We start from the raw sequence: 18,047 nt of genomic DNA on the forward strand, positions 1-18,047 counted from the left end.
TAATTTTCACTTTTCACCCGGACGTAACGAACACAAAGGGACACAGACAGACTAGTATAGGCAAGTGAAATTAGCTACATACATACATGTGTTTTTAAAATGTAATTCGAATCAGAAAACGGACTGTTTCCTGTCAGGACGTTAGAGTTAACAGGCTTTTTGCCGGATTTTTCGAAACATTATATCAAAGCGAAAACAAACAAAATACTGCTAGTTAATTTCAAAAGTATATAACGGAATTCAATGAAATGAAAAAAAATCTTGCTCTATATGTTTGGAGAAATTGAATTAAAATCAATCTCCGTACTTCAATTTGATTAATTAATGTTATTCGATACTCGCTTACAAAATGTGTCATATACATATATATTGAATATGTATAGCCCGTTTCTAATTGCAGAAGCTGCGATTGTTTGTTTTATCTTTAAATTTGAAATTTAAATTATTCATTGACATATTAGTGGCGGATACGAGTGCTTTCGTAAATAGAATAAAGTGTGAAACTCATGAAAGATGTTCTATGGGCTGAAGTCCTAGCTTGACAACTGAAAAAATGTTCCATTAAGAGAGAGAAAAAAAAAACCAAAAGATTAATGGCGGCGACTTCTCATGGCCGCGCAAAAATTTCCTTTTGGCTTCCGTTCTCGGGTGAAGACTTTTAAATAAGACTCGCGTGTTTCACAAAAGAGATTCTACGCGAAAAACCTCCCTATTTGGGGGCGTCGGCGTCACGACGTTCATTGGAACGAACAAAGTTGTCCCAGGACGATGCCAGATTGGTTCGGCGATTAAAGTTAAAACAGATTTATTCTCAGAAAAATCTCGGGAGGACGCCCCTAATCGGCCGCTGAAAATTAATCTCACTCCAGAGCTTTTCATCAGTGTGTACAAAAAAAACAAGAAATCATTTCATGAATAGATCTAAGAAAATGAAAAGTCGTAAGTACGATGACTTATTTTACACTATGAAAATACCGATGTTAAAAATGTATTACGAAAATCCATAACGTTTAAATTATGATAGAGAAAGAATCTTACTTTTTGTAGTTCTAAATCCTTGGTTTATAGCTTTGGTGGTCCTTACAGCCGCTTTGTATATCCTCCAATAGAAGAAGAGCATGACGAACATGGGTATATAAAACGAGCCGAGAGCCGAATACACCACATATCCAGCATCGTTTGTTAGCTCACATGTCCATGGGCACGGTGGGTTCGGTACTTGAGACAGCAGGGTGTGGTTCTTGTTCTTATAAATCACCGCTTCGGAAGCCTGTAAAAAATTACAAAAAATTTTAATGACGGATTAATACAAATATTGTTGAATATACATACACTCTCGTACAATTATATCATTGGGAATTATTTAAGTACGTCATGGAAAAGTTCTCGTTGATTATTGAAATAAAAAAAATGTAGGTATGTTTCAAATATTTAAATTGAACTTGTTTTGTAATTTTGATGTGATACGAAAGTTGACAACATTATTTCAAGGGACTTGATCTGGATATTCCTTCCGGTGACAAATCAATAATGTATACGGCTGCATCGCCGAGCCACTTTTTTTATAAATTATTCCGTTTCCACAAATTGTATGCATACAGTCGTAGACATAGAAAATGCCGCATTCGATCTTTTTTACATTTTTTTTAAATTCTGTTTGGTATTGTAATTTTAAAAGAATTTTTGAATGGAGGGTTTGAAGATTTATCAGTAAACTTCAATTTAAGCAAAAAAAAAAAATGGAAATAGTTAACAGGATATTTTTGGAATGGATGCAGAAATGAAAAGCAGTTATTAACGGTACTTGTGCCGACGTTGTAATGTAATTTATGAGGGTCAGAATATCCTTGCACTATTCTGTTGTTGGATTTTTAAAGTTAATATTCCTTGTGAGGTATCAAAAAAATGTTTTGTGAATAAAACAACTTTTGGATTATAATATACTTATTCTATTTTAATATTTCGTACTGCCGGCTCGATTTTGAATAATCGCCAATATGCGCTGATTTCGTATAGTGAATTTAAACATTCCATCGTAATATCATTCTCCCAAGTTTCGGTTTTACATATTTTTACGCAATTCTATGATATTTGATGTCCGTCGTTTTGCCATTTTTTTCTTTAAAACGCCCATAGGTTTTCGATCGGATTTCATTCGGGAAACAATCTGGATTGTTTCCCAGCCATTCTGTTGATTTTATGTCTAGTATATAAGTGAAAAGGGATATTATGAATCATTTAGTAAAAGATTTAGACACAAAAAATCGAAATTTTACTCGAGGCTCGAGCGCGATGGCATGGTGTAGTATCGTCTTGATAAATCCGAATCGTCTTGATAAATTTTGGCAGGGCGGTGTGGCCTATATTAACGCTGTCATATGATCTGATGCTTGAAGCTCTGCCGGAATTTCTTCCGCTGTTTTGAATGGATTTTCTAGTATCATGTGCTTGATATGACGATCTTTGCGAACACTGGTCACACGTCCTCTTCCGTTCCCAGGTTTCCTCCCCAGAGCAACAGTTTCTCAATATTTTTTCAAAAATCGACGAGCAGAGCTCTCTCCAAATCCCACTCGACGAGATATTTCACGCATAGAAAGATTATCTTGGAATAACGTAATAATTTTTGATTTTATAATAATCGACATCTACTTCGAGTTATCCATTTTTTTTGCGAAATGTTTGCGCGATGGCGTCTAACAAAAAACTGCCGAACTTTTAAAACTTGCATTGTCTCAAATATCAGGCACCTAAAGTGTGCCATACCCAAAAAAAAAAAAAATGAAAACAATCGAGACATAATTCTGGGAAAAAACCCAAATTGAATATAATATGCAATCATCCGGCTTTTTTTATGTCCACGACTGTATATACACGTATTTTGAACATAAGTATTCTTCCTCGTTTCCAAATCATCTCGTTATATACAGCTTCATTAATATTTCATGGGATTGAGAACACTTCAACGTGAAATGTACATGACCAATAAAAATAAATACGATGAAGTTGATATGCTGCCTACCGTCCTCCCCGCGTCGATGATTTTAGGCAGAATATACGTATATTCATACACGTGTATAAAATACATAATTATGGCAAAAAGCGTGGTGAAAGATTAATGCGTTTATAGGCATTGCCCGCATGGTCAATTCGTGGATTTTAACGATGATTTGAGACCTCATTAAATCCCCATTTCCATTATGAAATGTGCTCTTTACCTACTAGTTGACGGTTGAAACTAATAATAGGCATAATTGTAATTTGTTGTTTATTTACATATGTACATACATACATATATGCATAAAAACGAGTATGAACACTGTTAACCCGTTGGGTGCTAACGACACGCCTGTCGTGTCGTGTTCACTAAATTTCCGTAGTCGCACGCGACTCACCGAGCGCGCTTTGTCCCTTTCCAACAGAAAGGTTAAAAAAAAATACGCACTTGCTGTAGTAACGCGAGAAGCATTCAATTTTTTCGCCTAAAGGTCTCTATACACTCTCTATTTTAAATTTTTTATAATGTTATTTACTGTTTATTTTTTAACTTATTCAAAAAATATAGATGTTTTGGTGATTATATTTTTATACAAAAAGCTTAGTAAATATTACTCTTAGTAAATGTAAGTGAATATACTAAAATGTCTAATGGGTGATCCAAATATGATGCTATCACTTTATATGTAAAAATGCCATTTTTTTTCGATTTACCTGCTTGCACGATAATGGTGAGTCGATTCCTGGAAAATATCATGTTGGAACAATATAATGGTCTAGCATTAAAAATTATTGTATATGGTGGTTCTACTGATACAGAATTGGGTGGCAAAGACCACACCAATAAAGTCGTTCATAAACTGATGGAGGAAAAAGCTGGACAAGGCCATTCACTGTTTATGAACAACTATTACAACAGTATTCCATTGACGGAATCATTGTTAAAACAAAAAAAACCTATGTTACTGGAACACTGAGGGCGAATCGGAAATATAATCCGATAGCGGTTGTAAATAAAAAAATAAAAAAAAAATGAATCCGTGATGCAATATACTCCAGAAGGAATATGCATTACCAAATGGAAAGATCGTCGAGAGATTTTGACGATTTCCTCGGAATTTAATGGGGTGTCTACAGAGATAACCAATCGCCGAGGCAATGTTGTAGAAAAACCCAATATGATAATTCAATATAACAAATTTATGGTGGGAGTTTATTACCACGATCAGATGTTAGCCTACTACCCATGTAGGAGAAAAACTTTAAGATGGTACAAAACATTGGGCATACATCTATTTCAGACAACGTCATTAATTTTAAATATCGTTATATTATTTGCTATTTCTACGAACAAAAAATTTCCAGAAGTTTTTTTTTTTACGAAAATAATGAATAAATATAGGTACTGTATAGCGTGCTTTATGCAAGATGCAGGTGGACGCGCCTTCCAAGAACCTCCACACTGTCAAAACATTTGTGAGACAGAGCTATTTTATGAAATATCAGCATAGCATGGATTCTAGTTCAGCATTGAAAGTGTTAAGTAAATATCAGTAATTTTGTTCCATATACATACATACATATGTACAATATGCCATACATACATATGTGTTATATAACATATATATGTATGTATAATACATATCCTCAATGTCAACATTTATGTACATATGCACAAAAATTTAAATAGCGTAATCACCAAGCATTTTTCTTATTGTTGAGGTGGCTTCGCATTGGATTCATGTACGTACATAAACGATCAGTTTGATTACAAATATTAATTGTAAAATATTTATGTATATTGTTATCAACTATTTTCATGTGTCTACGTTACCATCAAAGTGTATCAGTTGTGATATACTTATTTCATGTGGTATTTAAGATAATTCTTATTCGAATACAAAATATCCAATAGATGTAGTATGTTTCTACAGGCGAAATACAGTTTGACTGAAGTTCCCCAGTAATAATAGATTGGCTTTGACATTTCAGATTTTTTTATAGAATGATTTATGATTCAACAATGCGTCAATATTACTTGTACTATTACGAATTATGGAAAAGAATTTTATATCACGATAGCCCTAAGAATGTATTAAAAAAAACTGACTTTGCGACTTAAATTACTAGTTAATTGACGATTTCATGAAAAGCAATACAGTCAATAAAATACATCAAATTCATACCGCATTGAAAGCCTAGGTCCTGTGAATCAAATTCAAAAAGTAGATAAAAGAAACGGAATTTGTATTCCAAACAGAATACCGAATTATACATATTGAATGATTCTGACCACAAATTGTAAATCCCGGTCTCTATCCGCATTTACAACACCCATTTAACAATGCATTTACAACAATTGAACAATGAACGGCGCGCTCTGGGTCCGCTCTTGCCATAATATATTACAACTGGTAAATACACTTTGATTATAACGTATACACAGGTATACAAAGTGCATTTTTGATATTTTTTTCGAAAAATTTACTATATTAAATATGATTATTTAAAAGATAAACCATTTATAAAAAATATAACATTTATGTAGATAATTTTTTTTTATAATAACAATGAAAAAGGTTATGTATAAATGTCTTTTTGTCTGTATATTGTATGTACATATATTGAATTTCTTTTTTTAAACCCTGTACTCATTCTAATCTCATCGGCCATTGCAGCCCATTAGAGACTCCTGTAATGCCACAATCAAAAATAATAATAATATTTCCATATGCCAACAAAATAATTTTAAAATAAAACAAAACACAAAAAAATAAGTAAAATAATTAAAATGAATCACAATTCAATTATTTATTTATCACCACTCTGACCGATATTAATTATAAAAGCTCTTAAAAAACAAATTCGCAATAATAATTTTAGTTGAATTGGTCCTCACATTCAAAATATCAAGATTATAAACAACAGAATTAATTATATTTATGGTGGAACTGGCACGCCATACAAATGAATTTCTTCCATAATTTGAGCAGACATTGGGTATGTAAAGGAGCTCATTATATCTGGATACACTATTTGGTATTCGCAAAGACATTTTGCTCAATAATTGAGGACAGTTAATCGGCCCTTTAGAATATTCAAAGATAGTAAGACCTCACCTATCTCCCTCCTTTTAACAAGTGGAAGCAGATGCTGATATAAATTATACAAGCATCCATATACGATGCATAGTTTAGCCCAAAATGACCGTTGACGTACCTCAAAAATTTATTTTGTATGCGCTCCAATCTGTTTCTCACACTGGAGTATCCTGGTCAGACGCAGACTCAATGAATATTGTTACAGATATATTAAATTATTATTTATTTTGAAAAATTCCGACCAATGTGATATATGTAATGTATGCAAATATGTGTGAAATATATGCAATAAATCTCCTTTTATAAATGTGTAAACGTTTACGTATGCGTAGAAGCATTTATTTGTCTGCGCGAAAAACAGGTAAGGGCCACTTAAAAGCTTTTAGATTCTTTAGTTACCCACCGGATTTGTTTCACAGATACACAGCCTTTAAACCGTAAAAGAGATTGAGATTTTCGTTTGGCAAAAACAGTTTTCCCCTGTCCATTGTAAGCGTTCCTTTATCGCGCTGAATGCAACGGAGAACCCGTTAAAGCGAAATACGGCAACGTCATTAGTCGAATGGAGCGTGCAAATAAAATGCGAGGTATTTCGCAAAATTAATTAAATTAAATTTGTGCCCTATTTGGGATTCGAATTGTTTGCTCACACAACTAGGAGACACGTTCAATATTTAGGAATGTCAAGTAGTCACTGTAGAATAAAATTGACATGGCAGTCGCAGTAATAAGGTACCCGTGGGCTAATACAATTTGTTACCGTGGATTTGGCTTTAGGCTTAAAGTTGCCAACTTTCTCGTTGTTAACAAGAACCTCAATAACAACCATCTCTCGGGAAACTTTCGAATAAAATTACAGTACATATTGCTTTCCAAATTTCATTTTAACAATCATCGAAAAGGCATAAGACATTTCAATGTAGAAATTTAATTCTTCAATAACTTTAAACGCTTTTGGTCATTATAAAAAAATGGACAGTAGATAAAATAAACGTTCTGGTCAGTATACAGGTGGTCAGTTATTACAATAAATAGTCATTTATATACATCGATTGGTCAGTATTTTATATATAACGGTTATTTTACAGCTGAATCCAAATATTGTATTTAATTAATAAACTAATCAAATTCGTGTATAGTTATTGACATTTAATTTAAAAGTTACCTACAAAATGTAATTAATAAATGACCTCAAATTATGTTGCCCTACTAATGTCGAACAGAGCCGGTTTATTAAATTCCAAATATAACATATTTAAGTCCTATATGTTCTCTAGAGAGTTAATTATAAAGTAATGTTGTTTATTTAGAAGGTAATCAATGGTATAATTTTGGAATACGAGCCATTTAAAAATAGTAAGTGGTTGCGTGGAATTTAAATGTGACTGTTTATATGCGGTGAAAATACAAACACCAAAATGCAAATTGATATTTTTATTTACACATAATATGTATGTACTTTCCGTTTTTATTTTGACATCGCAAAATAAGTTTTAGAACACTATTATTAAATATGTAAATTTTCTATATATTATGCAAAAATTATGTAAAGCTAGTCTAAAGTCTAGTGGCGCGGCTAAAATTGATTATCGCCAACGCCGGGCAATCTGTAACGAACGTAACGTTACACAAACGTGCCGCGTAATTTTTGCATTGTATTTTTGTGAAAATACCCGTTAATTTTAGCATAATTTAAACAGTGCTAAGTAGCTTCAAAGTTAACAGACAAAATCGCGAAAATAATCGATTTCGTCTATTAGTGCCACCTGGCACCCGAATGCACTCACCATAACCGAATTTCGACATCTATGTACTATAAGCGAGTCGAAATTCAATTTCACCGTTGCGGTTGTCGGTAAAATACTTTTTTTTCGAAAATAGGAAAAAAATGTAAAGTTTTGCTTCATGTAGCGTGTATGTATATTCTCAATATCGAGTTTGCGTATCGTATCGCGGCGAGTTTCCCGGTCGTTATGCGGAAAATTGACGCGAAGCGAAGAGGAGGAAAAGCGTTCGACGCTTGAAAAAATAGAAATTGATTTCACAGAACAATTCCAACGGGTTGTAAAATAGATTTATAGTCGCAATTCGTTCATAACTATCGCAATCTATCGACGATATTAAAGGTTTATTCGTTGGCTGTATTTGACTTTGAATTAAGTGCATTACAAATTCATAAATATTACTTCAAATATTGAGTAGAATTTTCAAACAATAAACAGCGAAATTAAATTTTATCATTTGACATACATAAATTTGGTTATTTTATAAGATTTAAAATCGTTTTTGTACATCAAATATATTTATATAAAGTAAAATTATTTGGCGTGATGGCTTTAATCAACTCGATAATAAGATACTTGCAATTATAATATAATATTATCAAAATTTAACCAGTTAATACACTGCAACCCACGAAATATTTAATCTTTACCTAAACGCCAGCAATTTTTACATATTTTATCATATTATGATTTATGTATGTAAAAATAAATAAATAAATATGCACTGAGATTTGGTATTTTCTGTTGTTATTTTAATAATGTTTTTAAGTATTATACTTTGTACGTATTGTCTGCATGAAGTAAAATTATGAGCAAACATAAAATTTAAGCTTCTACGAATTCTAATGCTTTTAATTACATCTTTTACATAAAGACAACGTAAACTCAAATAAAATAATAAACTTAAATTAAAAAAAGTTACGTTATTATTTCAAGCCGGATAATAAATTCCCTGGAATTATTTTAAACTTCCAAACGGAAGGCCTTTCGATTTAGACTAGAGAAAATTAAAATATAAATAAAACGATTGAATACGTACGTATGTATGTACATACATACTAGAGTGTTTACCAGATGTGAGTTGCGTTGCGCATTCGCATTACGTATGCGAAATTGCTGCCGGTTTTTTATTACCGAAATCACGTCTTTCCCGTATTAATTTTACGGCACTGCGAGGGGCGCGAGTTTTAATCTAATATTTGTGTCGTTGAGAAGAACGTTTATACGCGTATATGCCGAGACCCTCGTTTTAAAGTTTGTCGTTTGCGCGAGATATGTTACATTACTGCGTGCATGTGCGCTTTCTTCGCAACTTCGGTCTTCGTACATTTACATATGTACATACATACAAATATAAAACATAATATGTACCTTATTATACAATACATCTGTGTGTTTTGTGTGCGGTGTGCCGGGATCCACATGGGGCGAAAGCTAATCCGAGCTTTCCGACGACTGGCTGCGAATTAACGGCTTCGTTAGGATTGTCAAGCGGCCGTTAACAGAGATAACTGGCGCGCGCACTTAACGACTCCTTTGCTAATTATTAATACTCAACTAAATGCGGTGCAAAACTCCAAAACCAAAGGATAACAATTGCACTGCTCTAAAGTTTATGTGGATGTGTGATTTGATGGCATATCTATGGTCTGAGTCCACGATATTGGTAAGCGTTTTGCGGGTTTCAATTATATGTAGTATGCGAGTTGGTTGTATCACTCATAATCTGAACTCAATTTTCAGCTGGAAAATTATATTTCTACTTAATATTTCTTTGAAATAGATTATTTCAAATAATATTACAAATATGCGGGTTGAATTTATAACATACTAGTTGAACCCGGCATGCGTTGCAATGTCACAATTACGCATGCAATTCCCGTTCCCATTCCTGTTCTCGTTCCCGTTCCCGTTCCCGTTCTCGTTCTCGTTCCCCTTTGTCGGAAAAACGCAGGCAGCGTACACATTTGAAATTATTCGATTATTTGTTTATTTTACCCTAACAACGCATGTCGCGACGCGAAAACATTTGAAATTAATGCGTTGCAATGCCACTCATTCCCGTTTTTCCCGTTTCCGTTCCCGTTTTTGGCCGATTTTTTTCACAGTAAGCTTCCCGGACATGCATATAATAAATCCTGAAAGTTCCATCGTTCCATCGTACAATAACGCATGCAATTCCCGTTCCCGTTCCCGTTTCTCGATGCGTTTCGATAAGTGAATGTTTCAGTTTCAAATTAATACTTGATAATCAAATCTAATCATAGTAAAGTATAGGAACGCATACGTAACAGACAGACAAACATTGATTTATATACATATGTAGGATTGTTATGAGTGGTGGTACGTAATGTATTTTTACGTTGACATGCGTGAGTGCAAGTCCGTTACCAACGTTAACATTTCCTTAACTACACACTGGCGCTTCATACTTTCGCGTCGATGAAATCATAATTACGAATATTATTATTAAGATGTTTTATTCCGTTTTTTTCACAGTAATCTTCCCGGATAAGTATACAACAAATCCTGAAAGTTCTACCGTAATCGGTTCAGTGGTTTAGTAGAATTATTCGAAACAGACAGACAGACAAACATTGATTTTTTATATATGTATATAGATGTACATATGCATATGTGACAAATGAATTTAGGTCAGTTATTTTATTTTATTTTATTCAATCAATATATGTACACTCGTCATTACAGATCGCTCCAGTGCGACGAGTGTACTATACATATCAAGAAACACACCGACTTATATATAAATACATAATTCGAAATTACACGTGACATCTATGGTCAAACATAACAAAGTGCCTGGCAAACATCGTATAAAATACAATCAACAAATATTTATACAACAATACGAATTTTTATACAATAATCATCCACAGAGACATCTATGGAGAGAAACCCGTCGAACCTTGAGATATAATATAATATTATTTAAGAGATTTTGGGAGAGAAATGGTGAGGGAAAGCTAATTTTGCAGGAATCTTTTTAATGAAAATCAGAAAAAAATTGGCAAAATCTGATAGGAAACGATCGACCTGGTCACAAACCAAGGTCTGGCCAGCAGCAACCAGTGTGACTCGAACGAAGATATGCTAACTACTAGTCCGTGTTGCTGATTATAAATTAAAGTTGGCTAGTAATTTTAGAATTAAACAGTAGCTCAAATTGTTCTAAATAATATTTATTTATAGTTTTGGACCATTGTGGCATTACAGGAATATTGTAATGCGCCACAATGCCCTACATAAGAAAACAAGAGAAAAAAATGATAAAAAAATACAAAAAAAAGTACGTAGTAAAGCAAATTTTATAAAATATAGAGTGAAAAAAGAAAAAGTTATAGGTGTTCAAACAATTAAAATCGAAAAGGGAAAAAACGATCGGAATAGTATGGATAAATTCGGTAATGTGGACAATAAACGTCACTGAGAAATATAATGGAGTATTTTCAAACGTGTCTATTACGATTATTTTTCACCATCGTAATGGCGGACTTGATTTCCACATATATTGATGACCAAACCGAGCAAAATGGCAAGGTTTGAAAACGATCGGATAAGAACCCAAATTTTGTCCAGCGAAATCAGACGTAAAAATCGAAAGCGAAGTAAGAAGAGGCTAGTAATAAAAATGAACATAAGGAAAACAAGAATAAAACAAATTATACACAATAAAAAAATCAAATGACAGAATACATAGTAGGGAATGTCTTGTATTATAATATGAGCTATCATCCCTTTAATTCCATGCACTTAGCTTCATAGCACCTTGTATATATAATATGTATGTATACAATCAAATAAAAATTACGCCATGTGAACATAGTCAGTGATAATAATAAAAGGTTATAAAAACCATATCATTATGTGTAATAGCACAACAGAGATTCATATGACATATTACAAATAAACTGTCAAAATAAAACATTTGATTAAATTGACCAAAGGCGTTTAAAGTTACTGACCAAATAAATACACACCCGAATGTTAGTATATCTAGAAAAAAATATTATACATTAAAACTATAAAATAAATTGCCCATAATATGAAATAATATTTCAATGAAACGACTTGATGTAAGTGTAAAGTGTGGTAAATTTGATTAAATTTTAGCGTTATTTTTATTAGAAGCATTTATTTGTACCTCAGTTAAACGGTGGTTTTATTTGAGAGTATCCTATAAAAACATTTTAGTGGAACGGTTTGAAGAGTAGTTATAAAACGACGAGATAAAAGCATAAACGGCAAAGAGAAACATTTCAAGCACAATTTGCCAATTTGCAATATAATGAAAAAAAAAAACACACACATACAAAGGAAAAAATATGAAATATAAATATATACATATATGTATATGTACATTTATTCTACTATGCATGTATACGTACATGTATATAATTTCTTAAATATAATGCCTTTAGAATGGGTATGATTTTTTTATTATAGCGAAGGGTGTGAATTGAATGGCGCTTTTCAGAAGTGGATTACGTTAAATGGATTTCGAATCGGTCTCGTATTGACAATGGAAATTAGCAGGGCGCATGATCTCCGTTACAGACGTCAACTTGAGTATTTCGTTTTGGTGGAATTGATAGGGATGAAATATTTGAAAAAAATATGATGACATTTGTTCGAGCCTAAAAGATAAGAAAAATACGGCTCCCCCTTTTGACGTTGAAATATTCCCGAGCGAATTTGGCACTGAAAACGTGCGAACTCTGGCATTTTCACTCGTTCTCCTTTCTTTTTACTTTTACTATTTTCTTATTATTATTTTTTTTAATTTTCTTCCGACTCGACGATAACATTTCGAAGACCTAGCAGAATTTTATGTATGTAATAAAGTTACATTGTTAACATTTCAAAGTGTGGAGTTATACTATTATATTTGTATATTTCAAAATACACGTAAACAAACAAAAAATGTATAATGTTAAAGCAATTTATATTAAAAAAATTACATGTGGCATAAAATTTTTTTATATTACTTAAAACACGTGGTATAATGTCGTATAAATATGTTATAAGTAATTTCACATTAAAAACCTTTAATCGGGTGCGTGACGAGATTTTTGCGGTAACGGCTTTGTCCCGAACAAATGACACAAAGCGGCACACAAAAGTCCCAAATTGCGTATTAAAAATACAATAAACGCTTCGTGACACGTCACGCACTCACCCCTATGTACAGGGGACGTGAAAAGGAATGCGCAAGACGACTGAGACACATAGCCAGACACAATGCCCGAATAAACATTCTTAAGAAAATCTCACGTAGTGTATTTTACGACTTACAATCACGGTAAGTTTATTTTTTATGTGCGAAATATAAATTAAATGGTATCTTACCATTTGAGAATGTAATTAATACGAGTATAAGATTATGTAATGATTAAATTATCAAAATTATGAAGACTATTAAAGGTACTAATTGAGTCAAACGAGATTACGGAAAATCACCGAAGCAAAGTGGCTCTTGAAGTTATCTTTGAAAAAAATTCATTTTATCAGCGGCTTGGCTTTAGATCTAGGTCACGATTCATCAGTTGAAAGTCACTGATGCCGTACACTGACACGAATTATAAAGCCCTCATCTGTCTACCTACCAGCTACTTCGTATCTGAGCTGTTGACGAGGTAGGCGTCAGGTAGTAGGGGGGGGGGGGCAGAAGATGGAAAGAAAAACAGAAGTTTTTCATTTGTTAGGGAGCGCGCACAAATCTCGCGATATTTTCAACGCAATGTTTTCCTTTATTACATAGTGTCCCGATGAATAAAATATCAGGCGAGACGGATGCGGTTGCCGAAGAAGCTCGTCCGGAGAGAGAAGAATTTGCCTACCACTGTTATTTATTGTTCGGTATGCGTGTGTGTATGTGTATATGTATTTTTTTATTTGCATCTCTTTGCGGTGGGTGCATAAAAGCTTCATTCAATCTGAGCTTTTATCGCGCGAGTGGTGCTCTTCGACAAAAGCTCGTCGTGCTCGAGGGAGTTGCTGATTAATTAATAACTGGGAAATATTTCAAAACATCATCACATTCGGTGCATTTCAATAAATTCAACTGAATTTGTGTGAGACTAACTAAATAAACAGATTTCCCGTTCCCGTTTCCATTTATCGGAAAAACACAAGCAGCGAACACATTTTAAATCATTCAATTATTTGTTTATTTTAATGTCGCAACGAGAAAAAAATTGAAATAATTGCGTTGCAATGCCACTCATTCCCGTTTTTCCCGTTTCCGTTCCCGTTTCTGGCCGATTTTTTTCACAGTAAGCTTCCAATATGCATACAATAAATCCTGAAAGTTCCATCGTTCTATCGTACAATAACACATGCACTTCCCGTTCTCGTTCCCGTGTCTCGATGCGTTTCGATAAGTGAATGCTTCAGTTTCAAATTAATACTTAATAATCAAATTAAATTATAGTTAAGTATAGGAACGCATACGTAACAGACAGACAAACATTGATTTTTATATATATGTAGGATTTTTATGAGTGGTACGTAATGTAAGGTAATAATAAGGTTGGCATGCGTGCGCGCAAGTTGGTTACCAACGTACACATTTCCTTAACTACACACTGGCGCTACATAGTTTCGCGTCGATAAAATCGTAATTACGAGAATTATTGTTAAGAGGTTTTTTCCTGTTTTTTTTTCAAAGTGATCTTCCCGGACATGCATACAACAAACTCTGAAAGTTCCATCGTAATTGGTTCAGTGGTTTAGAAGCCTATTCGAGACAGACAGACAGACAGAGAAACATTCAATTTTATATATATACGTATATCTGACTATATTCGTTGATGGGGGAGAGGCTGGCCTTATGTTTAATGTTTTATGGCTCAATTTTATTAACCTTTAAAACGGTTCGAATAATACATGTATGTAAATTTTATTCTGAAAACAAGCTGAAGGATTTTGATAAAATTGTATGAAATTAACTTTTTCGGGCTAAAAAAACAGATTTTAACAGGTCTCGATTTTGGAAAACTAACTTGGGGATTAAATTATCCAATTGGGCTATATACTAATTAATTCCCGTGCTATGGCTTAGCCTGCGTGGACCTTTGCCCAAATGGACACTTGGCCGACGGACCTTGGCCGAACGCACATTTTGCCCAATGGAAATTAGGCCGACAGACATTTTCTTGAACCGACATTTAGCTGGAAAGACATTTTAAATGCTTTAATTTATTTCTAATCAGCCGTGGATGGCGAATAGCTGTGAATTATGATGATGATGAAAAAAGATAATACCAAGCGGTATTTACCGAAAAAGTTTGAGTAGCATTGAGATAGAGCGCTTCAAAAACAGAAATTTTTTGAATTTAGAAACAAATTACATTGAAAAAGACGTTCCATATCACAAAAAACTCGTGAAGAATAATATAAAATGTTTAGTGCTCATTTAGTGCTTTAAACATCATTTTTATCGCCTGCTATTTACTTAATACATAAATATAATATAATTTAAAAAATTTAAAATTTCACTCGGCTAAGTGTCCGTTCGGCCAAATGTCCGTCGGCTTAATGTCCATTCGGCTAAGCGTGCATCGGCCTAGTGTCCGTCGGCCAAGTGTCCATCCGGCTAAAAGTCCATCAACCGTTGCTTAGTCGACCTTTCCACGAATTATAAATTCTGTATATATCAGTTATCAAAGACAGAAATGATTAAGGGTTGAAAATAATTGACTTTATTATTAATACAACTTAAAAGAAAAGGCGCTTTACGAAGTATCAATGCATGAATGAATCTACGAATCTAGTATCTACATACATAAATGACCAGTTTTATCGCTAACGTTCAAAATAAATGGATTGATATTAAATTTCAAAATTAATGAACGAATAAATTAAATTTTGTATTAAATACAGAGGGATGTTCTTTCATGTATTTTCAAAGCGCAAACGTGTTATATAATACACATAATGTTTTTAGCGTTCACAAATAATAATTGATGTACAGGCATATATGTACATAGTTAGTTGTTACACATTCGATAACAATAAAAAAATATTTGTAAGTGAACCGGGCCGGGCTTTGAAGAAAATAAATATTTGATTTCCGACTTCTACCTTTTTGAGAACTTCCCTCCCCCCATCCTCTATTTTATCCTTTTGGATAATTGAAAACCTTGTTGTATAGAGGAAAAGAGTAACAACTAAGTCCCAGGGGAGATCGTATCTCCTTCACCACATTCCTCTATACGAGGCCACTGAGGTGTGCTTTGTTTGCTGAAAAGCGTACACACATATGTATGTACATATGTATGTACATACATACGTATGCATATAGAGATATGCTCACGTTGAAGGGATCAGATGCCGAACGAAACAATAAAAAGCACTTTATTTTATTAGAAACACAAAAAAGTGTGTCCGCAAAGTGTTATTTTAGAAGTGATATCGTGAAAAATTCTCCAAGTTTAAAGCCTACATATCATTTGGTATGTGGTATATGTATTATAGATAAACCTGTTGCTAGCCCTTTAGCGGGGTTCGAGCTTGGAAAAAATTTTGCGCGGACCATTTTCCATTTACATGCCGCCATTCTGTCCCTATTGATATATCTTTTTTCGGTCCCACAGGAGCGTTTCCTCGAAAACCTTCTGGAAATTTATGTTCGGGAAACTTCTATTTATATCCACTTCATCACGCTATTTTATTGGGATGCTCAAATGCGAAAGTAAGTGACGTTCGTCGATGTAAATAACTACCATTACGCTTGAACTCGAGAGTTTCGCCAATACGTAAGGAAAAGAAACTTTTTTATATGTTCTTCAATACGAAATGAAAATATGGATAAGATTTTCTACGACATATGCAAAACGTTGTTTCATATAAACGGGAATTACGTCCATTTTATTTCGATATATTAATCAAACTTTTTTACTACAATTCATACGATATTTTCGGCTCAAATATTATTAACAAAATCATGTATCACCAACATTTTAAGGTTTAAAGATTACGATTATTACAAACGGAAGATAATCATATTCTCATTAGTGTTGTGCCCGATGAAATATCATCGCGTGGGTTATGGCATATTAACCTATTAATTAAAAAATAAATAAAAGAAATGTGTCGGTCCTGTGTATTTTTTCAAATAACTTTTAAATATACATATTTAATTTAATGTTTATATTTAGTTGTTAAAATGAAAAAAATCATAAAAACTTCCTACCTACCTACATACATAAAAAACACCAATAGGCAAATAAATAAATAAATTAATTAATTAAATAAATTTTCGATTGTTAATTACATATGTTCGTATTATATTGTACGTTTCGTTGGCAGTGATTTTGCTGTGACGTACATATGTCGAATCAAAATGACTATTATAGTACGGCGATCGTTATCGCACACAGACACACAGAATTGCGTTATTATATATATAAAGATATGAATTCGTGCGCGGACTATTGACCGAACATCAATTTTATGTTACGCCGAAGTGATTTCTGAATAATGTATCTATTTTCAGTGATTTTTGAAGTTCGGTTAGAATTTTTATCGTTTTGAATATAAAATATTCACAAAAGTTCAAATATTGTACATAATTATTTTTTCAATAAAATTTATCTTATTATTTACTAAAATACTGTTTTAAAATGAAAATACCCACAGACCCGAAACATCTTCTTTATAATCACTTGTTGGTTGATTTTGACCCGTAGCCAAAAAAGGTTGCCGACGCCTGTTTCAAACATTAATCTTAAACGAAGTTAGAAATACAGTTCATTTTTATTTCTTTAGGGATCTCCAAGAATTTGAATATTAAATCCATTAGTTTAGGAATCTCCAAGAACAAGAATATTATCCATTATCCAAGAATCCATTATTTTTGTTCAAGACGGAATTTAATAAAATTTGAAATAGAAAATATTGACATTGTGTTTTATGATAATATGTTGGAGTAGCGGAAACTTTTCGCAAATGAAAGCATATGTATTTCATACATATACATACAAATGTATGTACGCGTTTAAGTAGTGTCAGCTCATTTGCGTGTGGTATGTTTGTATGATTTTAATTAAAACCGAGCTATGAGAATCCATGAAATCCAGGCACTGTACATAAATATGTGTATAATATAAACTGATACATATGTATGTATGTGTGAAAATAGCAT

General features: G+C 33.0%; 1 protein-coding gene across 1 annotated transcript in view; it reads right to left on the reverse strand.

Moving 5' to 3' along the window:
* The window catches only part of Oamb (Octopamine receptor in mushroom bodies), a 140,209-nt gene that overhangs the window by 29,963 nt on the left and 92,199 nt on the right, over positions 1 to 18,047 (reverse strand). The window contains exon 5 of the mRNA XM_077446739.1: positions 1,039 to 1,270. Within this exon, the coding sequence (XP_077302865.1) occupies positions 1,039 to 1,270 (232 nt within the window). The remainder of the gene's footprint in view (positions 1 to 1,038; positions 1,271 to 18,047) is intronic.

Source organism: Arctopsyche grandis, chromosome 3, assembly GCF_051622035.1.
Source record: "Arctopsyche grandis isolate Sample6627 chromosome 3, ASM5162203v2, whole genome shotgun sequence".
NCBI classification, from domain to species: Eukaryota; Metazoa; Arthropoda; class Insecta; order Trichoptera; family Hydropsychidae; genus Arctopsyche; species Arctopsyche grandis.